The sequence below is a fragment of the Homarus americanus genome, unplaced genomic scaffold (genome assembly GCF_018991925.1).
Source record: "Homarus americanus isolate GMGI-L3 unplaced genomic scaffold, GMGI_Hamer_2.0 scaffold34360, whole genome shotgun sequence".
In the NCBI taxonomy this organism is placed as follows: Eukaryota; Metazoa; Arthropoda; class Malacostraca; order Decapoda; family Nephropidae; genus Homarus; species Homarus americanus.
In genome coordinates, this window is record NW_024739403.1 from 3,090,301 (window position 1) to 3,118,016 (window position 27,716).

Below are 27,716 nucleotides of genomic sequence, written 5' to 3' on the forward strand. Positions count from 1 at the left end.
TTATATGAAGTAAAAATTCATTTAGAAGTAAAACACCTGTTGCATGACCCAAGAATAAAAAAATTATAAATGCAGTAGACCCCTGTTTATATGCGAGGTTATGTCCCAAAGGGGTCACACAATTGTGAAATCACACATATTGGTACAGTATATGAAAAAGTATGGCAGAATAATAGGGTTAGGTGCCTGGCATTGCTAAGACAATCATTTTGGAAATGCTTAACCCCTTATATTATATTACAGCTCACATTGTGCTGTACACAAATATTATTTCTTATTGAGTCCTGCATAATTTTTTTTTTTTTTTTTTTTTTACACGGGATTAACCCACCCGGGCACAGGTCACTGACCCACAGCAGGGCCTGGGGGGCAAAAATTTTATAGTAATAATAATAATAATAATAATAATAATAATAATCCATAGTAAATAAATTTTATAATAAAAATACAAAAATTCAAAATAAAATAATAATAACAACACTGTAATAATAAAGAACCATAGAGAAATACACCAAAAAAATCAATACCCGGTAGTGAGAAACATTACAGATTATGAATATTGTGTTGTCAAAGTAAGAGAAACAATTGAGACCCTGCAATTGTGTGTAAATGAGGCAGAAAGTCAGATAAGCAACCTGGGACTTGGTCACAATTTTGTGATGCCATATGGCAACAAGGTCTACCATTAGACAACACATTAAGCTTCCAATATCTTCCCAGGTAGTAGTACCTCCCTGTTTGATAGCTGCCTTTATTTTTTAAGATGGCTGATCTTCTATGCTTCTTTTCTCTCATTTCATAGAGGTGAAGTTTGTAATTAATATTCAGTGATTAATAAATAGGTAAATTTCACACCTAAGCAATCCCAGTGGTGTTAGCATGAACAAGTGTAGCACCTGTCACTCAAAATTATTCCAGTCATGTGAACACACTTCTTAAAATTGTGGGTATATCCACTGCCACTAGTGCTAGATAAAAATAAAAAATGCCTATACAAGTACCCATGTGACACCACCTTAAGGCGAACTGACTGTATATGTGTGTAACCTACCGCCTAGGTGCTTTCGACCATCATCTTTCTGAAAAATCACTTTCCAAAACAAAATTAAAATTAACAGTATACATTTACACAGTGCTTAATTTTATTATAGCAGGTGAATCTTGGAGTGGAGGACGATGGGGGGCTGCTTACACTTAGAATACATGTACTATATTCACATTTATATTTGATAACACTTTATATCTAGTATGCACTTAAATCTATCTGATATCATAAAAAAGTTCTCTGCTTCAGCTCAAATTCCTCACAGACAACGTTCATGGAGACCCCAGTATCAATTCTGTTCCATAACTTCAATTTTCTGAGTTCTGAACTTCTGACCACCATTCCTTTTCTACCAGTGGTCCACAGTGGTGTTGTTTTGTTTTTGCTTGCTTTAGAAGTCATAATAATACACTAGGGAAGCACTAAATATGGACCAAACACAGAGTGCGCTGGAACATTGGTCGTGACAACAAACATGTGGGAATTGATACCTTGCCCAACTCCCACCCCTCACGACTCCCATTAGCTGGAGCTCGTCTGGTTTATGCAGGTTTCTGAATTACATAAGTCCAACATAGATGGGTCTTACCGTATATCAGTTAGGGTACATTGATGCGTGCATGATGGCAGTCTCAGCCGCCCAACTGAGACTTACAGGAAAAAGTCCTTTGTTTGTTGTGTTTGTCAGAAACTTCACTGTAAAGAACACATATATACAAGGGTTTACTGTATTGATTCTTTATAATACAGTACCTGTATTTCACCCCATTAAGAAAATTATTACTATGTTCAAAATCAATAGTTCATAGGTCCATTCTGTTGATTATACTGTATTCAGTTTATTTTAATTTGTATGCATTAGAGCTTATTACTAACCCTCTCATTGCATATGACTAAGGAAACACGGAAGGAAGCAATTTATTTATGTGTGGCCAAAAGTGATGACAATACAGAAATGAAGTATTTGGCTCTGGCCCTGAAGAAATTTTTAATCTACTATTTGATGGAAATACATTTTTTTTTCCAAGGTTCTAACAAAGCATACCATTCGTCTGTAATATACACTACATTGTACCCACTAGTAGCAATTGGCTCTCGTGAATAAAGCTATCCTTGGCTGCCACGGCTGCTAATCGATGTGCATGCGTGTTCATGTTCGTGTTCTAGGTTTTTAAAATCTACTCGTCTCCTTGTTTTCATCAGAACTTCAAATGACTTGGTACAAATACTGTACAGTACAGGTTAAATGGGTAAAATTCAAGAACATAAGGATAGAGGTCAAGCTAGTTTCCAAATTTATCCAGTTTTTGCACAACAAAATAATTATCTTTGCCCATTGCACCCAGCTTGTAAACATATGCAGTATAATGCATAAAATATATTTACATTACAGGTCATGATATTATGAAGCCCATGACTTACTTAAATAACGGTGAAAACAATAGAAAAATTGTTTATGCATGTGAATAAATTACTACATAGTAGGTCTGGGTAGGCATAAGTTGAGGATTGACACACTTTGTTTGTGTGATGGGATTGACTCAGGCACCAGGAGATGGCAGCACCTACTGGTTACTTGCAGCCATTTTAAGAGTTGGTAAACTTGAAATATATACCAATTTAACATCACAATGAGGGCATTGATGAATCACGGTCTAGAGGTCAAGCAGGGCGAGGGGAATCCGAGGCAGACCTATAATAAACTACAGTATATAAAGATAAAGGAATGAATACTGTTATATGATATGTTTGACTAAAAAAATTAAATACCATCTAAAGATAAGAGCAAAAGAAGTCATACAATTCATCCTTTATTTTAATTAACTTTACTGGTATCTTCCATAGTGGTGCTTAGGTGTTGCAGGGTTGGGGTCACAAAGGATGTGCATCTTCCATGGTGACACAGTCAGTACTGAGGATCTGAGGAACTAGCCAGTTTATAAATGGAGTGACCAGTACACATGACAGCAGCCATTATCTGTAGATAAATCAAACTGTGGTGCAAAAATCTGTGCCATGATAGTAGCTGGTAGCAATGGCAGGATTAAAACATTACCACAAAAGAAGAATGCAATGAGATCTTTTAGATTTATTCACTAGTCAGTTAAGTATATACAGTACCTTCTAATTGAGATAAGTGTATAGAGAGGCTTGGCAAGCAAGTGGTGGGTGAAGCAAAGAATGCCAATTGTTGAAATTTACCTCTGCCTGAGACACATGCATAAGGAAAATAGGACAAAGATTGCACAGCTCTTCTTTCTAAGCTAAACATTTTTTTATGGTGTTAAGCAATTGGGATTCATATGAAAGAAGTTACCCTAAGACCAGATATTTCTCAAAATACATTTAATGATAAGACTTGTGAGACTGGCAATACCATGAGTTGGTCATGAAGTATCAGCTGGCCACCCCATGGTGACCAGCTTCATGCATTAAATTTTTTTTTACAGTAAACATAATTTTGCTTAGGTAAGCTTCAACACCTTAGTATCCTATGTTTGGTTTGATCTGTTGTCATTGCACTGTAGATGAAACATTGAGTAAATTTCAGCAGTGACATTCCCTCAAAGCTGCCAATACCATAGCTTCATGCCTCATACAGTAAGGCATTTTTCAGTAAACATAAATTTGCTTAGGTAAACTTCAACACCTTAGATAAGCTATAATGTTGGGGTTGATATGCTGTCATTACACTGTATATAAAACATAAGTAAACTTTGGCAGTGACATTCTCTCTAGCCTGCCAGTACTGTACCACTGCTTCTTGCCTCATGTATTTTAGTTATTTTTATAGTAAACATAATTTTACTTGGGTAAGCTTCAACACCTTAGGTTTCCTGTAATGTTAGGTTTGAGCTACAGTACGGTTATTGCTCTGTAGATAAAACGTAAGTAAATTTAGGCAAAGACGCTCTCAAACCAACGACATCCTACGATCACTGGTAAGTTCAAGTACAGATTTTTATATACTACAGTATAAACCTGTATACCCAGTACAGTGCAGTATACATTGTTTGTTTTAGTTCTACATTATTTATATACACTATACAATATAGTAACTCTTTACTATCATTTATTTTCTTGTTGATTTAATTTGTCTTTGATTTGTTCTTACTTCACAATTGGGTTGGTCTCTAGCTCCATTCTCCCCATAAGATTTAAATACTGTATTGACAATTACTACTCTTCACTACTTATACAGTATATATATATATATATATATATATATATATATATATATATATATATATAATCATGCTTATTTATTCTGTGTACATGTTTTGGAGAACCACTCAACCTTCTCAACACAGAGCCTGCTGCAAACCGAGACTCAAAAGGAAAATGTACCTACAACACTTCAGGCAACATCACCTGAAGTCTAGGTGGAGTGAAGTCACAAAGGAGGGGGTGGGGTATATTTTCCCTTTGGGCCTCAGTTAGTTGAGAAGGGTGGATGATTTACCAAAACATGTACACAGAATAAACATGGTTCCGAGAAGAGTGGGTTTTCTTCAACATTCCTTGTTTGCCCGCAACCAGATTTTACTGTTATTTATTATAATGGAGGGGTGATATGCATACTAGGGTGGGTCGATTTTACCTTTTTTTCAATTTCCATATCCTAATAGAGACCAAAAGTGGTGCATGCATGAGAAAATAGCCTCTGCAAAATATTAGCTTAATAGGTAATCATCTGCCCGCGGCAGAGCAATGAAAATCATATTTTAGTTGTAAAAAATGTATTTTTCTTTTAATTTTTAAAATATTTCAATATGCATCAAAATTATTCTTAATAACTATAAAGTTGAAGAAAAAGACCTCATATGATCGTATTTCCAAGCGCGTAGTCCTACGTTAATATCTTTTGCCCCCGGCAACTACATCAAATGTTGTGAAATTAGGTAATTTATATACACTGTACATATTTTCAGATCGGCTCTTTGTCTTAAATAATGCATTTATATATTTCCAATAGCATTTATATCGTTGCTTAGGCATGAAATAACACACACGTAAAATTTTATGACTCGGGTAATATCTTCTAGCTGTCCCCGTGAAAAGTCTAAAATGTGGATTATAATTACGTTAATGCGTTGTTATAAGTCCGACAGATATTAAGTACAGCTCCTCGCTTGCTAATTTTATAAAATTAGCAACCCAGAACTCACCACGAGGAGGTGGCTGTACATCAAGTTCCACCCTATCCAACCCCAACCACCCTTCCTTTGGCTGCATGTCGATTTACACACGGTAATCTTTCTTAGAATCAAATCGTGGAATTTTTGTTCGGGAGTGAAGACGGGAGTGGATGAATCCTTCTCTCTCTCCTATTCCACTTACACTGGCAGAGGCTTCTGTTACTAATTTTATGAGTCTCGACCGCTTGAGTATGACAAGGGAATAGTGGAATTAGGCCATAAGACTGGTTCTCCCGTCTCAACAAACTCTTTTATTCGGGCATCAGGTATTGTTTTTGTAACGGTGGGTTCGGTCACTTCAGCCATTTGCCAGTTGATCATTTCGAAATAGTTTTGACTATCGTAGATCAGCTTAGGCACGGCGAAGGCTCGAATTTCCCCCGCTGGTGATTGTTTTGATCGTGCTTTTAATATTCTCCATCCCAATTCTCTTATGCGGTGCTCATCGCCGTGTCGCATGAACATCAAAATATTTTCTGGGTGAGCAAAGAAAGAATTTCTATGGAGGACTTTGTTGGCAATTGTCTTAGATCTTTGAGGCATGGTCTGAGGGAGATGCATCATTTTGAAAATAAATTTTGCGCCCTCAGTGAAACTGGAGTTTTCTTTATCTTGAACCAAATTGGTGCGTAAACTGTCATAATGAATGGCACAATTTCGTTGAAGGTGCTGGAGGGTTCACTGGTTGAAACATAGAGGCTCAGAAATAGTTTTGCTGTTGTCAACCACCGGGAATGCGCCATCTTACCCGGATTTCGAGCCGCGAGAGCTGAAGAGCAGCTACCGCTCGACACTGCTCTGTAGATGCCTCACAAATATTTTTGGTCAGTGCTCAACTCTTCATCATCCTTGTCAATGTCGGGAGATGGAATGGCATCGAATTCTGTAATTTGAAGTTTTTCGCAGTCATTCGATTGTTTTCCAACTGGTCCAGTAAAGCCCATTGGCCCAGTTGTTTTGCTGTCCAAGTCCTGATTGAGGACAACGCGCTTGGAAATACAATCACATGAGGTCTTTTTCATCGACTTTATATTAGGAATAATTTTGATGCATATTGAAATATTTTAAAAATTATAAGAAAAATATGTTTTTGACTACAGTACTAAAATATGATTTTCATCGCTCTGCCGCGGGCAGAAGCTGATTACCTATTAAGCTAAGATTTTGCAGAGGCTATTTTCTCATGTATGTGCCACTTTTGGTCTCTATTAGGATATGGAAATAGAACAAAAAGGTAAAATTGACCAACCCTAATGCATATTGTATACCAAGACTGTTCTATTTCAATGAACTTGTCTGCATGTATGTCTATCTACATCACTTAAAGGGCAGTGAGGAATATTTGATCATCAGATGATTTTTTTACGATGCCCCCATTGCAGGAGGGCAGAGTATAATGATATGCTCTTGTCAGTTTGTTTGTACTGTACACACTTACATACCACATACCGTACTTGCCATCAAAGTGTGTTATCAGGATTAAGCAGAAATTATCCTGCCTATAGGAAGGAAGTTTTGAAGGTGTTTTATATGTATTCATGTATTAGGTAATTAAATACAATATTCAATTTTGCCCCCCCCCTTTTTTTCTATCAGCAGGGAAAGTGTGTCTTATAGGCACAACTCAAGTGTGTTTATTGTATAATATCCATCGTGATGCATGAAGCTGAATTTTAATTAAAAAATTTTTCCTTTAGAATAAAACTTCCTTATTACCTTCAAATTAGGATGTAAAGAAGATAAATCTGTAAATCTTATTTCTTTACTTTAATTTTCAATTAAGTTTAATTAGTTTGTGGACTCGAGACAAATGTTTTGTTCCAGTGATTTATGTCCTTGTGCAGCTCTTTTAACTTTATATTTTATGATATTAGATATGATTTTTCTCTCCTTGAACCTTTGAGTTGCAGTCTTCTTTGAGGTATGAGAAAGGTTCTGATTCCGGATTATAAGCCTGTTATTCTAAACTTTTAAAGGTGATACAATAGTACTATAGAAAAGACACAAGGTACTGTATGCCAAGGAAATTCTGGGGCAAGAAGCCCAAGAAACCCTAGATGGGAAGTCCAGGCCAACTTATCAGAATACAAAACTTGAAAGAAATTACATATGTGTAAACTACTGGTCTTGCAGTATTTATGTAGAGAACACTAAAAAATTCATACAGGTATCTAGCCAAATCAACATTAAATAATCTAACCAATGGAGCATAATTTAATATAATATTTCCAAGTTAACATGACTTAAATGTATTAACACAATATCTTTATTGCAAGTGGCCACTTCATTGACTAACACTAATTGATGTCAGGCTAAAAATCCAAAGCTCTATCCTCTTAGTCAAGCAGAGTTTAATTTTCCACAGTCTGTGGTAGTCCCAATCCTCTGTTAATTGTCCAAACTTCCTCTGCCACATAAGTGCAGTTGTCATGTTTCAGTGATGATGTAAGACACACAACTATATTGTACTCTTTTCATAGTCACTATTGTATGAAGATGGCTTAAAAGAAATGCATGATGCAACAAAAACTTGTCTCTTATGATACTTGAACCAAGCATTTGTGTCGTGCAGCAGAAATTAATAATTTCATTGAAAAATGTAAGAAATTAACATTTATTTACCCACTGACATTACATACATCTAATCTGAAGGTAATAAACAAGTTTGTGACTAAAAATTTAGTAAACTATTTCATGAATATTATCTCATTTGTTTTATTTTATTTTTTTATGTTTTTATGTACAGTATCTGTTTTCATATGAAGCAGCCTAGGAATTATCCAATTATGGGTATTTACAGTAAGCTCTCCATTAGCCAGAATCTTTGATCCCCAGAACTTTTGAATAGCCAAGGAAAAAATTTATTTGAACATTCTGAGAAATTCCAGGGGAAATCTCTCCATTCCGGGCACGAGAATGAATTTCCGAGAGATTACATCATGTTTCCGATGTGGGGACACATGCTGGCTAAATGGATGGTTAGGCTCAGAGAGCTCTTTAGCTTCGATTGGCCACTACTGTCATGTGACTGCATGGGATGCTTATGATTGGCTGATGCATCTCACAGCCTGTCTTCTCAAACTATTTCATCACGACACTATTAGTTCATTGTCTGCTGCCATTGTACAAGCTTATTCACTTGCTCACTGTTGTTTTTGCATATGATTTGTGTTGTGCAGTACAGTACATTACTGTACTGTACCAGTATATAATCAACCAAGAACACCTGTTAATACATAAAAGTAATTACAGTTATGTATACTACTGTACTATACATTAAGTGTGAAAGTACCATATACCTGTATACAGTAATTTACATAATAACCGAGTGGACAGTGTATGCTAGTGTGTACAGTGTGTATGTACAGTATACAGTGTGTATACAATTCCTCCTTCATGGAGAGTGAGGGGAGTAACTGTTAGCAACACCTGCTACAGGATGATACAGGACAAGGGCAGCTCATCCTGTATCATCTTATCACCCTGACAATGGGTGACCTGACATTGCATCAGGTTAGTAACATGAGATCCACTAATCCCCTATCCTACCCAGGGCTGGATTTACCAATAAGCCAAGTAGGCCATTGGCCTAGGGCCCACCGGTATCTGGGGGCCCACTGAAACTAATTTGTCGCGCAGCGTGCCAGCGTATAACCTTGTTTCAAGTGTACACCGAGTATTTCATTATATAATATATTCACAACCATAAGGGCCCCTGTACAATAAGTATAGGGCCCGGAGTATGGGGCCCCTGTACAATAAGTATAGGCCCGCAGTGGTCTTCAACTGATGGGCCATGGGGTGGTTCTCAGGTGGGCCACGGACTAGGCCCTATAGTAAAATGAAGAAAATAAGATAATAAAAATATATACATATATTTATATATACATTTTTTAAATGTCCGTGTCCCACCATCGATCTATCTATCTAACTATATATCTATCTATTTACACATACATATATACTGGAGAGAGAGAGAGAGAATAAAGTTCAAGAAACTTCAGCGCCTTGACGTGTGAAGGACAGGATCGTTTCACGTTCAGTACGTGTCAGGGTTACCGTTGGTTTGCTGACAGCTTGCTCAGCCAGTCATGCAGTCAGTCATTGAAACATGCAAACATTTCTATAAATTTGGGGGCCCCACTGATGAGTTTGGCCTGGGGCCCACAAGTAGGTAAATCTGGCCCTGATCCTACCTCCTTCGCAAGTGTTAAGACCTAAAAAGTGATTACAGTTATGTATTAAATTCAGCAGAGTGGATAGTGTATGCTTACTGTAGGCTCGAGACAATAGCATCTGCTGATGCGTACAGAATATAAAGTACAGTAGTAGTATACATTAGCTATTTTATTTACAATATATTGTACGTGAATAGTGGTGTTTGCGTAAATAAATACAGCTCTTGTGTCTGTCCACTTGAGATGCATATCTTAGACTTTCAGGGAAAACTTTCCACAGTGCAGGGTAGAAAATTCCACTATCTCAGCTGTGTGACAATGCTCCATTCATGTCTCAGATGCCTGTATTATCATATAAAGAAAAATAATAAAAATATTTGTGAACAAAAATTTAGATAAATTATTCAGGATTTTTTAGTAGAAAAATGGTGTTTCTGACTTAATTAGAACCGATTTTATAGATTCTGGTATCAACATTTCTTACGTTGTTTCATAAAAGAATTGAGTCCCCATCATTATATTGTGTCGAAATATATTATTTGAGGATCTGTTATTGAAATAATCTTGTAGAAAATTTATTTGGGACCATTATGGTACCAAATTCATCTCTCGCATAATTAGAACAGATGCTGTGAATAAAAGTTTATACACTTTTTCATTATCCATAAATATTTTTGCTCATACCCGCAGTTAAATATAATGGGAGGTAATAGAGTATTTGTCAAGTGTGAGATGAGTTGATGAGATGTGTAGTTTAAACTCTTGGAAACTTTTCACAGTAATGGGAAAAATTCCAGGCATGTGGGATTTTTTCCGGGTTACCTGGAAATCTCTCAAATCTGGAAGAACTCTGCATCAGTTATTCCAGCTAATGGGGAGATTACTGAATACTTTAAATTGCTGTATGTAATGATCATTTCAGTGAAAAGCCCCAAGGTGGCTATAGATGTCGGTATTTTTTTATGTTACAGCTCCAGGTATTCAGTTAGTCAATAAATACTCAGAACATGGAGTTATGATTAAAAAATTTTTTTGTTTCTTTGCTGACAGGACTACGTACGAGAAGTATGTCACATTGTATATAAGAATTCAGTGTAGTGTACTGCAGTAGAATCTCAATTATCACCTGCTTATTTATATACAGTACCCTGTATATATAAAAGACCCTAGTCATAAAGAAAATTAGTAAAGGCTTATTATAAAAATTAGCACCTGTAGGTGATGTCAATAGACCTGTTTTGGCTTAAATAAGATGCATTAGATATTTAATTAATTTTACTGTTCTCTCTAACTCCACCCTTGTGTATATGCGAGATGGAGCAAGTGCATAAATGGGTAAATAAAATAAAAATCCAAAGATTCTTGTAAATCGGACTTTTTACTGGGTTAAGATGCATTTTCTTCCCTTGCTAACTCAAGTTTTTCTTCCACACAATCCTGCAATTTCAGTTGAATGTTTATTTTACTTCCTAAATAACAAAATAAAGAAAAAACATTTTATGCATACATAAAAAAAAAAGAAATACAATACCTGTACAGGGTATTTAGAGTTTGAAAATTATTTAAATGCAAGTTTAAGAGGTTTGTTGATGTCCCAGCACCTTCTAGTGAGTCATGACTTTTGCCAAAAGTAGCAAGTTTACTACATTATTGTGTGATTGAATGAATACCCCAATATTGTACCTTGATTGTATATATATATATATATATATATATATATATATATATATATATATATATATAATTATAAAAGGGGGGAAGGAAAGATAAGTACATACTATCAGAGACATTCATTGCTAATAGTGATGGTGGAGGAGACATTTTTATTTAAATTAGTCTCGAAAGTAATAAATGCTCCAAATTATGAGCCTAATCAATTATGGTGTACCTTAATCACAGTAAAGTAGTAAAAGTGTGAGCTTGGGGTGGGTAACAGAGGAAACAGGATTAATTTGAACAGGAATATTGATATCTCAGGTGTTGGTCCTTCAGTATTATCATAGGATATCCAGTTGCTAATAATAATAATAATGAAGTAGTGCTTTGGTGGATAATTGAGGTTGTACGATATCATGCTTTTACTTTGCCGTTTATTGTTGCAAAGCCTATCCAAGTGCAACATAAAACTTGTACTTGCAGATGAAGCATATTTTCCAAGGTGATTGATTGCCTTAGGTATAAAATGTAGCAAGCTCTCTACAGATTGTTAGTGACATTTGACAGCATAGAAGTCTTCCAGTCCTGCACCATACTTTTTAGTTAAAAATTTTGAGCCCATTTTCTTTGCCTACACTGGTGAAGCAGTTGCTTTTGTCTTTAATCAAGTGTGATGTCAAAATGAGTCCGCCCTATTACTTGAATGCTGGTGTCTTCAATATATGATGTGTTCTCATGAAAATACTGTACAGGTATTCATCTCCCCCAAATTAAAACAGTGCCACCTAATTAAATTGCCATCACTTGTTGCTTTATTTCAAAGTCCAATATTAACCTGTGTAAAGTAAATACAAGTGATAATTATCTTTAGTTTTATTCAGGAACGATGTATATAACCTCTTTGCTACATCACACAAAATAATCAGTTCTAACCTTATGTAATACTGAGCAACTTTGTAATGTGCAAATATGATTTAAACAGTGATGTTAATTTGCATATTATTGCAACATATGCTTTTAATATAATGTTTGTGTTTTAAAGTGAGTTTAGTAATTTGGTAAATAAATTTACACAAAAATTAAAAAGCATAACATTTCTACAAGATTCATTTAAGAAACGACTAGTTTTGGTATTCTTGTTGGATGTTATGGTTCATTGGGTTGTGTTTGCCTCCAGTTGTATGGGTCACTGTTTATACTTGGGACACCCACAGTCCATCCACCAGGTGGATGGACTGGATACTTAACCTTACAGTTAGGGAAGTGAAGGTGTTTGAGTGCAGTGCAGGCCACAGTATCTCTGCATGCTCTGAAGAAAGGTCTTGGTAAACAGCTTGCTGTATCCAAACAATCCCTAATGAGACAACAGGTCTTTAGAATCCACTTTCACCTTCATACTTAATGTAATGGGATATTTCTCTGAATTTGTTCATCTCCACCAGCTGTCACCAGTTTGAGGCACAAATATATCACTTTAATGATAGTAATCGGCTTTGCTAAAATGCCATAAAAAAACATGAAAGCCAAGAAATAATTCATAAGAAGTGTTTTTGATGGGCAGCTGGCCATTGGTTGAGGTTGGGTGGGGGGGGGGGGATTTGGACAATAAATATGGTTGGCAAGGGAAATGGGATAGAAAGCCTGAAGGTGGGCTTGTAAAAATACAAATAGCAAAGAGGTTGATAACTGTCTACAAATCTCTTGATTTTTCATCAAATGTATACAGTATTATAATTTAAAACAATTTAAGCACAAATGTAATATATCAATCATTGGGATTTGGTTGTAGATGATTATGGGTTCAAAATTTTTGACTAAACACTTTTGATCCTTTCAGAAGCAAATATATGTTTTGTATGTGGAGGAAAACTGCTTGTATATTAGTGGCATTCCTCTGTAGAACTTAATTTTCATATACAAAAACTTACATATTGTTAGAGTTTTACTTTAGAAGTATTGAAATTAGTTCAAAATATTGTGTGATGTCTTGCATTTTCAGTATGTCACTGAACTCATTTTATTGTGTAATTTTATTTGATGTTTCTTGAGAATATTTAAGTAAATTTTCTCTCGAAAAAGCATAGTATGGCATGACAAATGAAATATATATACTGTGATATATATATATATATATATATATATATATATATATATATATATATATATATATATATATATATATATATATATATATATATATATATATATATATATATATATATATATATATATATATATGCACATATTTTTGCCAGGTCATTACAGAAGAAACAATCCCATCTTGACTTTACAATTGACATTTTATCTGGCATTGTTCTGTACCTATTTCTTTATTGATTAAATTACATTACAGTATTCGAAAATCATTTGTCATTTGTGTTACAGTAAGACTATGTGTAAAATACCAGTGTCCTAACTAAAGTATTTGAAATAATGTTTCACTTATTTCCTTTCACTTTTTATTATTTTTAATGAAAATCACTTTTAAAGCACATAATAATTTTTCTAATAAACTTTGCAGGTCAAAGTGAGCATGACAGCCTGGTGTACCACATGAGTGAGGATAGTGGCTTGGGTCGTGCCACTCCACCCCGCCGTGCCCCCTCCCCAGGGATGGCACGTCACTTGCCCTCACCATCTGGTCCTGGTTCCCTACCTCCTGGTCTATTCTGTAAAAGACGGCAAGGCGGGTTTGATGATGCAGCCAGTGATATCTCGTCCACTGCAAGTTCCACTATGGACTATTTTGGTAAGTCATAGTTTTTGCCTTAACCCCTTATTGCAGGTATATTAACGTGTGCTGTCTGCTCAGGACTGGGTATATTTTGCAATGCAGAAAACAGAGCAAATCGTGTCAGATAATATTGTTCAAATACAAATAGAACACACCCTAATTTAGATATTTATTTATTTTTTTACACCATTAGAAAGCTGAATCTTTTTTCTACAAAATCACATTTAGTAAATAAATACAAGAAATAATAATTTCTTGGAGAAATCATGAGTTGAACTGGGAGTTCATGTTTTTCTGGCTCTGGAGCAAGCTGCCAGTGTCGTCATAGTAACCAGACAACAACAGAGCCACAGGTGAGGATGTAAGTCGCATGTATATTGTAATTAAATTTAGAGATGGAAGCATAAGCTGTATTAAATAACTAAAGATATTGGTATGAGTGTAAGCCATATTGAATGATTAAACAGATATAAATATTGGCTATGTTGATAAAATAATGAGATTTGCAGAAAGGATATTGTTTGTGACAACATCCTGCAAATAACATAAAACTTTTTCTAGGAAGCATCAGACTTGTCACATATTTCTTTTTGCAAACTTCATAAATGGTGAATGAAACCCAGACAGCTACTGTAAATCTTGGAGTTGTGAGAGTTGTTGATGCCTTGGGAACAGTTTCATTAATATCAAACTTTTCTTTCAGGTCCAAAACTATTTAAGCAGCCAACTGCCAAGTCCAATCGAACAATCATCCTCAATGCAGTTGAGTACTGTGTCTTTCCGGGCATGGTGAACCAGACTGCCAAACACAGAGTCCTCGAAGAAATAGCACGTTCTGAATCGAAACACTTCCTTGTCTTATTCAGAGATGTTGGTTGCCAGTTCCGAGCCATATATTCCTTTAACCCAGATACAGAAGAGGTCTGCAAGCTGTATGGCACAGGCCCTAAACAAGTCAATGATAGGATGTTTGACAAATTCTTCAAGTAAGTTAAATTATTAGTTCGATTCCTTTTTTCTTGCTGTAATGGAGTTGATTGCATTATATCATCTCATATATTGAAATTGAAATGCATTTTTATTAATATTTATGAAATCATGATCATAGCTTCATTTTTGGTAAGGTATGTCCTTGTTCATGCAGTTTATTATGTGAAACCGAATACTTCTATCTATAGGAGTCTTCATTATATGTTTGGGTTGTGTTCCAGAGAAATGTGACTTACAGTGAAACGTTTTACGATGAGGAATTTTTCCCTATAAGAATTAATGCAATTAGGGGTACAGTATATGCATTCCATCATGTACAGAAATACCCCTTGAAAGCGCAGATGTGTTCCTAGGGAGAAAGCTTTCAGCAAATCAGCTTACTGTACCATACAGTGTTTGATCCAAGATATATTCCTAACAACATTTTTGTTTGTAACTTTTGAGTGATACACGGTGGCTCGATTTGGCTACTTGTACAATAAGACAATTGATTAATAAATATATTGTACCAAGGGTATAATGCACCTGCATTATACATTACAATATTATTCATTAAGTGCTGAAGATAGATGTTGTGGTAAGCATGACGACTAGGTGAGGGATCATGCGAGTAATCCTCTGTTTGTGCTTTGTAAACAACGCCACGGGGAATTTAATATGGCGCAATAACTCGTCTAGGGTTCAGTGTGGGGTTTTTGGGGGGAAAGTTGATTAATTTACGATAATATTTTATTACCCCGACACCAATTGAACCTAATTAATATAGGAATTATGGTGAAATTGCATGAAGATGTGTCAAAGTGATCGCAGCTGACGAATGCAGGAGAGTGAGTTGTCCCCTCCCACTCCCTCCTCCACCTCTTCCCGGCTATGGACCCAGACAGTTTTTTCCTCTCATTCCATTTCTTGACATCAAACCCTCCATTGTATAAAAACTGAATAAAGTTATCAGGTATATAAACTTTAATTTTTTAGTGTTGGAACATAAGATGTCTGCAGTGAGTCATGTTGTGTTGCTAAACAGCCTGTTACTCTCAGATACACTCCATCTCCCACACAGAATATACCTCTACTCTCTTAATTTTTCTTTTACTGTATATTTATATTACTGTACAGTATACTGTAGTATTTTCTTCATTCATAAGGTACACTAGCACATTGAGATGACATTTCTGCAAATTCTGTGGTTACTTACCTAGAACAATGGCATAGCACGTAGTCATATGATAGGTGACAACGTATTTTGGCGTTGTAGAAACTTAACACTTGGGGAGGGACTTTTATTACTTCGTACAGTATCATTATTTATACATTATATTAGATGTTTTAACACTATTTATGCATCATATTTGGATACACACAGACTTGGTATAAAATGGTGGATGATGCAGATGTCGTATTTGTGAAACACATGACGTATAATGAAAATTTCTTCCTGTATCTGTTAGCACGGTTTATGTGAGATGACGTATATTGGTACAACGTATAATGAGGATCCCTTGGAAAGTTTATAACATACTAATTAAATATTTTTGTCACCTTAATTTTCCTTGTAATTTTTTTAATATATATATTTTTTTATCCACAGATACAACTCAGGAGGAAAATGCTTCTCTCAAATTCACACTAAGCATTTGACTGTTACTATTGATGCTTTCACCATCCACAATTCTCTCTGGCAGGGCAAGCGTGTGAACCTCCCTTCCAAAAAGGACATGACACTCGTAATTTAAGTTTCTTGGTAAACCAGCTTCTCGTTTACTAAACCCACAGACAGTATATTTTGGTACTCTTACATGTGCTGTGAGAATATGTCTGATGTGGCTCTGCTGCTCCAATTGGGCTCTCAGTGAGAAATTTATGAGCATTTTTATACAAAGTTTAATTCTGAATATAGATCATTGTATTATTTTGCTTGAAAGAAAATTCTCGTGTGGGCCTGCATAGTGTCGAGATGCTGATTTTTTCTTTTGTATTGAGGAAGTCCTCTCAACGGGTGAATTTTTTTTAGGATAAACATGCCATTTGTGTGAGACAGCAAGCCTTTTCCTCAGCCTTTGCTCACACAATTATTTCCCCCAATAAACAGCCTTAAAGCATTTAAAGGTTTTGGTTGTGGCTTTGTTGGTCAGTATAACCAATTAGTCAGGTTGTTTACAAACAAGAATTTGTTAGTGGCTCATCCTTGACCCTTATAGGGGTTGGTGATCTAAGTAAAAGTTTAAGTTATCTGGCAGCCTTCCCAGTGTGCTGGGAGCAATTTTCAAAGAATGAGGGGGGGATAGGAAAAAGTTTTATCAGGATGGGGAATAAAGTTTATGGGTCTGAAAATTATGTTTATTATGGTAAGGAAATTGCCATCAACTTCTATTATGGCTGGAATTGGAAGTTGACTTCATATCCTGCCATTAGCAGCCTTCACAAAATGCTCTGTTAAACTTCATTGTTGGAAAGTGCCCCATTACAAGCCAAATATGATTGTTCTCAAAACCGAAGACTTCTAGAAAATTATGGCTAGGTTAGTACGTGTTAGGATCTCTCATTTTGAATTTGCCATTACCTGTAGGGGGTGCCATAATGTCAGACTTGAAAGTGAATGTGATGATTGTTACTTAATTACAAAGGTCCTTGCAACCATTAGAATGCAAACATCAGGATGAAGTTGAAGATGTGAGATCAGCAGGGCACATACTTTGTTTGCAGTGTTAACTAATGCAATTCCATATAACATTCGCTTCTCGTACTAAATCTGTGATTCTTGTGATCGTTAGGTAAGACTTGCATCAGGCGTATGTAAGTAGCATCTCCATGTATTTTTAGAATGTACGTAGCTTACTGGAAGAGAGACAACAACTAAGACTGAAAAATACCTGGGTTGGAGCTAAGCCTTGCTTGCATAATCCTGACGATACAATTAATTCCGACTTGTCTAGATATAAACTATAGTGTTGAACTTGTATATATTAGAATGTGATAGGGGAAATGATGTTGGATGTGTAAACATTCCCATTTTTCCCAAATACTCACAAAGAGACTGTATATCTGAACAAAAGATTTCCATAAGTTTGAAGAGTTTCCATAGCTTTTGTACTAAGGAATGTTTTTGTGTGTCACTTGTCTTGTAATTCAACAGTTAACATGTTGTACTGCTTACATGACATCTTTATTTCTTCATTGATATCATCTCATATGTTAATACTTCGTTACATTTTAAATCCATTAGATTATCTCCAGTTAAAAGAAATTTGTTACGATAAAAGCAACATAGAAAACTTGGACATTATTATTGTGTACTGGAGAGAGGGTGCTCATACATTCAATTATGTATATTAACTAATGATGTATATGGTATGAAGATTAACACATAACAGCGAATCTGATGGCAACTTTCAGATGTGCTATAGCCCGTTGTCACACTAATGGCACACAGTGACCAGTGTAATCAAACGAATCCTATAATAGAGATAGCTTTTTTTTAGCTATAGAAATGGAGGATATTTTTTTGCCACATCAGTTATGCTGCAAGTAGTAAATTTGAACTATCGACGAGGTTAAGTAGGTCTGTTGTGAGAGTTGTGGTAAGTGTGTGCTTTGAGTGTTACGACAGTCTGGAGCAAACCTTCTGAGTACTTGCCTAGAGCTGTTTGCCTTGATGCTCAGAGGGATCCATCCAGTAGGAATAAATAGACAGATCAAATTCATACTGTAATAGGATCATCAAGGTAGCTGGACTAAAGGTAAACTCCCTTCATATGAAAGGATGATTTGGCTGTGCATGATATGATGTCTTGGGGCTGTTAATTGATGTTCAATAAGGTTTCTTACACAGGGAATTTGTACTCCCTTCAGTGAAGCTCATTGCATGTATATTCTTTGTTGAAGTAAATGTGTTTGTCATAAATGAAACTATAGTCCAGCTATTTAACTTTTGCAATTATTTTACAAATTTGTAATATTTAATTTAAACCTGGATTAAAAATGTTAAATGAGAGCTATAGACATATTGTCTGACAAGGATAGACAATGTTGGGTCTCCTTGAGTGTCTAGGTAGACAAATTATCCCTTGCTGACTCCACTTGCTTTGGTTTAATGTGACCATGTGTACATATTGTTTTATATTTATTCCCAACATCTCAAATGGGGTGGGCTTATAGAAAACTCCCATGTCTGCTTGTTATTAATGATAACAATAAATTCAGTCTTTTTTCATATCTTTATTTATCTTAATCCCTCAAGAATCGTCTCCATATTAGAAGATATTTGTATTATAATACAAAAAGGCCAAAATCAAGAGCAAACGAGCACATCTTATCTTAATTCATTGTCTTTAGTTCATTAACACTGCTCTTGTAATGTATAGATAAAAACAAACTTGCCATATAGCTTTCTCTATGGGAAGTTTTCCTTTCTTACAGTCTTGTACGTGAACATAGTTGTTATTAGGCATACTGGCTCTCGTGAACCTACTCTATGGATCAGACAGTCTAGGAATAGTAATTTGCAGTCACTTTCTAATTTTACAGTGAATTGGATTGAGGGGGCCAAGTTGTTAAGTAGTGGTAGAAAGGCTTTTAAGTCCTCATTACATCATCTCTAACTAAACCAATCTGCTGAAGGTGGTAATATATTACTAGATTTTTTTGAGAAGAAACTAAGTAATAAACAGATACACCATCGATTTTCCAGCACCCTTGGTTCCAAAGCCTTGTCGGATTATCCGTTTTACAGGACCAACCGAGGTCTAATAATAATCCAAGAATACACCTGACCCACTAATTATACACCTCCTGTGTCTCTAAAGCACCATGGACTGCTAGAAACTTAAATTGAACATTAAATGTAAATCAAATGTGAAAAAGCCAAAATGATGAGCAACATATTACTGTACTCAAATGTACAGTACTGTACTACACTAAAGGACTAAAATTATCTCGTGCAAACTGTGTAATGTTCATACTCGAATTAAGCGCCATCTTACAAGGATTCTAGCAATGCAAGTTATATTCTGCTAAGTCTAGTCAGTAACATTTTATAAAATAAAAACTTTAAGCCTAAAACAGTAAGAATCTCTTGGCATTACTATTTAACAAACATTTATCTCAAATTCCTCTTCAACAGAAAACCTGAAATGTAAATGTAACATTTAGTAATTCATGCACTGTAAAACAAATGTTAATTAAGAACTTCCCAGTAATGCAGGTGGCTGCATTTACAAGGTTCCTTGCAAGGAAAGATCTTATAGCTAGATTTAAACAGCATAAATATAGTGTTAGGACAGGCCACGAATCCAATGCTTTGTTCACTCACTTGAGAGATAATAAGCATTGCATTGACTGGGATAATGCCTCCTCCATATTACCTTGTAATTCAATCTTCAGTAGGAACATTATAGAATCTAGTCTCATTAAAGATAACGAATCTGTCAACATGAATTTGAGTAATGGCATGTACAAATTGGACAATTTTGTGATTAACAACATTTGTAATCAGGTGAAAGGGTTAGGTCACACTATTTATGACCTGAATGTGGTGGACACCTGCTGTCCCTAGGGACTTGATTTCACTTTCCTTTACTATATTGTCAATAATTACTCCTTAGTCTGTATTCATCCCTGAAGATGTAAATTACACGAAAGTGCTTGGGAACTTCGTGTTTTCTTGTTTCCCATGTGATTATCAGCATATACATGGATCATGCACACCTACAGTGATTTATTTATGTATATACAGTGGTCCCTCGGTTAACGAACACAATTCGTTCCAGAGTCGTTCGTTAACAGAAAATTTCGTTAACCGAATCTATTATTTCAATGGGATATTGGGTAATTGGTTCTAACTCAGAGAAAAAGTATACATACAAAGTACTGTATACTAGCAATAAAATTAAAAAACATTAAATATAAACTAAATACTGTACTGTACTGTACAGTATACTGTACAATAATAAATAAAAAACAATAGAATACTGTATTTTAACTTACAGGTAGTTCTGCTATAACGCGATAATTGTGTTCTTGTAAAATATCGTGTTATAGAAAATCGCGTAATAGAAATAACAGGGCTTATGGAGAAAATAGGGTTAGGTGCAGATTACTCGAAATCGAAAAAATTTAGTAGTTAGCCTAACACAAAGGATAGCACAGTCTAAATAAATGTTACATTCATATCTAATAATGAAATCATACAGTAAATTTAACACTTTACCTTGAAAAAATATGAATGTAACTTGATGGGGGAGAAGGGTGATTTTGAGGTTGATAACATCGAGCTTCTCTTCAAGTGTTATATCCTTTCTTTTACGATAATCACCGGGAATTCTATCACCAGAACGCTTTTTGGAGATATTCTTCTTTACCATATTCACAGTTAATACCACAAAATTGGAGAAATAGTAAGCAAAAATCGCGTTATAGCAAACAAGCGTTCGCGTTATACAGATATTGTTCCGAATTCATAAATCGCGTTAGAGCAAATTCGCGTTATCAAAACACGCGTTATAGCAGAACTCACTGTACTTTGAAATGTGTATGTCGTATTACCGGCAGCTTTGTTTACATATCAAACAGCTGATTGTAGAGGCAGTTGAGGTTGACATGCCATATTCTTTACAGAGTGCATTGGTTCTAATGACTTCATGTTTCATAATAATTTCTGCACTGTATATTATCAATGTTAACTAAATTTCAGAATGACCAAAAATTTTAATGTAAAAATGCAAAAATATTCAAGAGACCAACAAAATCGATGTTCACTCCACTGTAAACAAAGTTAAACCGAGAAGTGTTGTTGGGTGATTCAATCAACTGGTGGGCGCACAAAAACTGTTCCCTGTACTGTCTATATTATCAATTTGTTAACCAAATTTCAGAATAACCAATAATTTTACTATAAAAAATGCAGAAATATTCAAGAGACCAACTTTCTTGATATTTCCACTGGAAACAAATGTAAACATAGAACCAATACATGTATTGGCGGACTAGCCGATCAAATGATCAGCTGATACGCACAACAAAACGTGTTTGTCGTAAGGATTTCGTTAATCAAAATTTTGTTCGTTAATCAAACCGAAAATCCTTATGGGAGTTAATTCGTTAACCGAAATTTCGTTAATCGAACTGTTCGTTAACCGAAGGACCACTGTATATATATTGAAAAAACCACACAGGAAAAGGGAAACACTGGAGCACCTTAGCTTGCTTCAATGTACTAGTTACTTGTGCACCAAAATTAACATTGCCATTATTTTGGTGGGTGTGTTTCATAAGTAAGAAAAATGCTGTAACTTAGAAAAATCAATGTATTCTAAGACTGCTTCAATCATAATCTACAATGAACTATTGTTAGCATGGTAGACTTGAGAGGTTAGGCACGTGAGTTACAGTATATTTTCAGTGATGAGAGAATGAACGAGTCTGGTGTAAAATTCAAATACAAAATATTATAGATGTCTGACAAGGGCACACATGGATGATTCAACACACGAGATATCTAGTTACATTATATTTACCACTTGGCCCATAAGACGTTCAACTACATTAAAACATGAACAATGATATATTCAACAAAGTTCAACTGAGTTAAATTCATTTAAAATGGTGCATGGCTGGAGTGAGGCCCTAAGGGCAGGGGTGCAGTGCTGCCGGAGCTCACCGGAGCGCCTCTCCGGCACCTGTTTTGATCAATCAATCAATATCGCCGAGGCCATTTTCCCTCCCAGGAACTCCCCAACAGAAGTGTTTTCAGGCCATTTTATCCTTACACACCTCACTTGATCTCTCAAACACACTTCCTCCCCTTCCTGCTCTCTCTTTAACAAATTCTTTAACTCTTTTCTCCCAGGTGGCAATTGGTCTACCCCTCCCACCATTTCCCTCCCTCTTGTTATCATAAACTTTTGTCAGCCTATCTTCATGCATCCTCGGCACATGTCCATACCACCTTAGTGTATTCCTCTTCATCCCCGCCACCACACCACACTTCACACACGAAGTTATATACAGTAGTAAGCTATAAATCTTTATCAATCAAGCAATCAACTTTATTTTGCATTAATAATGCATATACAAAATCGAATATGTCTTCATAGAAAACGGGAATTTTATTCCTAGAATATGGGAATTTTCAGCAGAGAATATGGCGGTTTTCTTAGAAAATGGGATTTTTCGTCATAGAAAACCAGAATTTTCATTATAGGAAACGGAAATTTTCATCATAGAAAATGGGAATTTTTATCATAGGAAATGGGAATTTTCATCATATGAATTTCATGGAAAATTGAAATTTTCATCATGGTAAATGGGAATGTTCATCATAGAAAATGGGAATTTTCATCATGGAAAATGGTTAAATTCATCACAAATTTGGAAATTTCATCATAGGAAATGGGAATTTTCATCATAGAAAGTGGGACTTTTTATCATAGAAAATGGAAATTGTCATCATAGGAAATTCGAATTTTGTTATGGAAAATAGGAATTTTGATTAAAAACAAATTTTTTTCATAGAAAACGGGAATTTTTATTATATAAAAAATATTTATGGAAAACTGAAATTTTAATCATAAAGAATGGGAAATTTGTATCATAGAAAACGCAAATTGTCTTCATAGAAAATGGAAATTTTCAGCAGAGAATATAAGAACATAAGAAAGTGGGATACTGCAGGAGGCCGACTGGCCCATACAGGCCAGATCCCTTTCACACCCATCCCAGCACTTCCATGTGCCTATCCAACTTCGTCTTGAAGCTCCCTAGCGTCCCCGATCCTACTATAGCACTCGGTAGCCTATTCCACATATCCACAACTCTATTACCAAACCAGTGCTTGCCTATATCCTTTCTGAATATGGCGGTTTTCTTCATATAAAATGGGAATTAATATCATAGAAAAAGGGAATTTGTCATATAAAACCGGAATTTTCTTTATAGAACACGGGAATTTTCATCATAGAAAATGGAAATTTTTATCATGGATTTTGGGAATTTTCATCATGAATTTCATGGAAAATTGGAATTTTCATTAAAGAATATTGGAATTTTCATCATGGAAATTGGGAATGTTCATCATAGAAAATGGAAATTTGAATCATAGAAAACGGAAATTTGAATCATAGAAAACGGACATTTTTATCGTAGGAAAGGCAAATTATTGCATAGAAAACAAATTTTCATTGAAAACGGGAATTTTATTCATAGAAAATGGGAATTTTCAGCAGAGAATATTGCGGTTTTCTTCATAGAAAATGGAAATTAATATCAGAAAAATGGGAATTTTCGTCATAGAAAACCGGAATTTTCATTATAGAGCACGGGAATTTTCATTATAGAAAATATGAATTATCATAGAAAACGGGAATTTTCATGATGGAAAATGGTTACTTTCATCACAGAAATTTGGAAATTTCATCATAGAAAATGGGAAAGTTCATAATAGAAAACGGGAATTTTCATCATATAAATCGGGACTTTTCATCAAAGAAAATGGGAATTTTCATCATAGGAAATTCGAAATTTGTCATGGAAAACCGGAATTTTGATTAAAAACGGAAATTTTTATCAAAAAATGAAATTATCATAATACGGGGAATTTTTCATAGAAAACGGGAATTCTTATCATAGAAAACGGACATTTTTATAAAAGAAAACGGGAGTTTTTATTCATAGAAAATTTTTATTTATCATAGAAAACGGAAAATTTTCATCATAGAAAACGCATTTTCATCACAGGAAAGTTTATTTTTAGCATAGAAAACGGGAAATTTATCATAGAAAACGGGACGTTTTATCATAGAAAATGGGAAATTTCATCATAGAAAAATTTTAGGAAAATTTTCTGAAATATTAGGAAAATTTGCACCGGTCTTTGTTTGGATATTAAAAATATGTATTCTTGTGTTATTTGATGAGTTTCGAACGAATTTGATATTAATTTCAGCCGAAAATCAATAGTTTTTGAGATCCCCCGCCCCCACCCCACCCATCAATCTTAACGAAACATTTTTTTCGAGAATCACAAATAAAAAAACAAACAAAACCTAACCTGACCTAACCTAACACTTTTTCTGATGAAACTGCAATTAACGTAAAATAATCTATCACAATGTCGGCACAGCTCTTTCTGTACCTAGCAAAAAAATATTGGTTAGGTTAGCTCACACAATAAAAAAACAAAATTTGGTGCATTTCCTAACTATTTTCACAAAAAATTATCACTTTCTTCACTTAAAAGAAGCTGAAACGATGGTTAGTTCTTAACTGACTTAAAAAAAATCTTTGTACAGTACTTACAAATACTGTATGGTACTCGTCACAAAATTATTTGTACTGTACTCTGAATTACTGATGAGAGACAGATTGTACAGTACAGTATTCACTCGGCGATCATAAAGTCTTCAACAGTGAAATAAATTGCCACTCCTTCAAATTGGCTCCTCATATGAAAATAATACCACCAGCTGTTACTATTTGTAAGAGGTGTAATTTTTATATGTTGGGAATTGTTACTTTATTTCTTTTCCTTTAACCTACTTGGATATCTTTGTTATTTTGGTTTCCAAGTTTTTATTTTCTTTATTTTCTACCAGACAGGAGCAGAGCGCCATGTAAACAATGGCATTTCCAACCACACCCTGCAAAATTCAGTGACAGTGTACTTGGCAAATGCTGCAGCTTCCGAGAATGGCGGGGGGCAGGTACTATTAAGAGCAGAGACATTACCGAGAACAAATTCTGGCTTGAATGTCATGTACACCAATACTGACATGTTCCTTGATAAGAGAGAGGAGTTCGAAACACTACTGAAGGTACACCGACCCGATATTGTAGGAGTTGTAGAACTGTTGTACAAGAACAGGAGAATCGACCTAGAGGAATGTGAGTTCAATATTGCTGGATATGACTCATTTACGAACCTTTCTCAAGAACCCTGCAAGAGGGGTGTGGTTATCTATTATCGGGTGTATTTACATATCCCCAAACTGTGGCCCATTAAATCAAAGGAACTTAAGAACCTTAATAGACAACGTAGCGATGCTCAACCCAAGCCACCTCCTCATCATGGGAAACTTTAACTATGGCGACATCGATTGGAGAAACGAGTTCACCACAAATGCCTTGAATAACCCTGCTACCCTTTTTGTAGAAACTCAAGAGATAATTTTCTGTTCCAACATGCTTGAGACCCGACACATTACAGCGGGGAGCAAACACCCAAGCCACTAGACCTCATCATAACAAACGAGGAGGGTATGGTATGTGTTTGAGACACATGTAGAAGCTTGTGGGGCTTGATATTACAAAACATTTGAAAATCTTTAAATTCATGTTTTCTCTTTGCACTATGGGAAAAGAAATAATATATATTTCTGAGAAGATCTTCACAGTGCCTTGAAAGAGATTTTGCAGCCTCAGATGCACACAGTGTATTGAATGGCATTTACACTTAAAAATGGTTACACCTGGAATTGATGCTCTTAATCTGCTGCAGCCTGCAGAGAGAATTGAGTTCCCCCATTATGGTAGCAGCTCCATCAGCTGCAAAACCAATAAAATTTTCCATGGGAATAATAAGGTATTGTACGCACTGTAAAATCATAGAGTGTAAGTTTTCAACTGTTGAACCAGTGTTATCGTTGTTATAATATCACTCAAGTCCAACATGCCAACGTTAATGGTGTTATTCTCTTTATCTAAATATCTCACAATGACAGCACAGTGTAGTGGATTTCTCCCCTACAAACGCTTTGTCGCTGAGTAGCCGACCCCACGAATTCCCCAGTGTATGCCTCGTGGTCTAGGTCAACCAGCACCGCCTTACATGACGGAGGTCAACTCCTAAGCCACGCCTACCTCCGCTATTTAAGACCTGACCTCGTGGTGACCGCTCTCTTCTTCTCGCTACAGCCGCAGCAAGCAACACCACCTTCTCCGCCGCTGCCTGGCGGTCCTCGCTCCCGCCGGCGAGCATGGCGACCCACTAGCTGTCCTCCTCTGAGCACCCTCACCAACCAGCTCTCTCTACATCACGCTTGTAACCATGCTGCCTGCCCAGCACCAAGCTGCATTGTACATCCAATACAACATGTATATAGAGAGCACATTGTGAGTTTCCTTTCTCCATCCCATCCTGAGTGTGAACCAAACATCCTGAACTCCACAGAATGCTGAAACAACTAATCAACTGTGGATTAATAACCAGTTTTCCTTATGTCCACATTGCATTTCGAATTTATCTTTCACTGTTTGCAACCAGTTGTGAAAGCGAGCTGTCCTTTTCCAAACTAAAAAGAATTAAAAACTGTTTAAGATCCACTATGGGCCAAGAGCGGCTCTCTTCTCTTTCCCTACTTTCAATTGAAAATGAACTGCTTCGAAAGATAGACACTAATGACAAAATAAAACAATTTGCACTGCAAAAAAGCGGTAAAGTTTTGATCTAATAAATATCTTAACTTAAAATCTGTGTCAATTTTCCGTAGTAGTTGCTTTGGCATATTGAGTATGTTCTAAACATTTCCTAATGATTACGTTGTAACTTGTATAGGATATTTCAGAAACAAAAGTATGTATTAGACAACTGAAAAAAATATAAATTTTGTGTACTCTTTGAAACAACTTTCTTCTACTATTTTGCTTTCATCTATGGCCAGAATATGCCTAAATAGAATAGTATAGAAAATAATCAAGTAACATAAATAGATACTAATAGGATTTAGTAATAAATAAATGGAAAAAAAAGTACCTCAGTATCAATTTAATAATAACCTGTAGAAAAAGGGGAAGAAAAGTTCTCGTTTTATTTTTCGTAGGCCCCCAATATCTCGTAGGCCCTAGGCACTGTGCCTAATGGATAATCCGGGCCTGACCTTGACTACCAGCAGTATCAGTTGGTACAAATTAGCGGTTATTTCAGT

The 27,716-nt window shown here is 35.5% G+C and overlaps 1 protein-coding gene across 19 annotated transcripts in view; it reads left to right on the top strand.

Annotated features, from left to right (window-relative positions):
• Window positions 1-19,012, top strand: part of LOC121874529 — a 101,602-nt gene extending 82,590 nt beyond the window's left edge. For all 19 annotated transcript variants that reach the window (XM_042378696.1, XM_042378678.1, XM_042378686.1 and 16 more), the window contains 3 exons: window positions 13,600-13,827; window positions 14,516-14,798; window positions 16,391-19,012. In XM_042378696.1, coding sequence (XP_042234630.1) covers window positions 13,600-13,827; window positions 14,516-14,798; window positions 16,391-16,535 — 656 coding nt within the window. In that variant the 3' untranslated portion in view covers window positions 16,536-19,012. The remainder of the gene's footprint in view (window positions 1-13,599; window positions 13,828-14,515; window positions 14,799-16,390) is intronic.
• The last annotated feature ends 8,704 nt before the right edge of the window (window positions 19,013-27,716 follow it).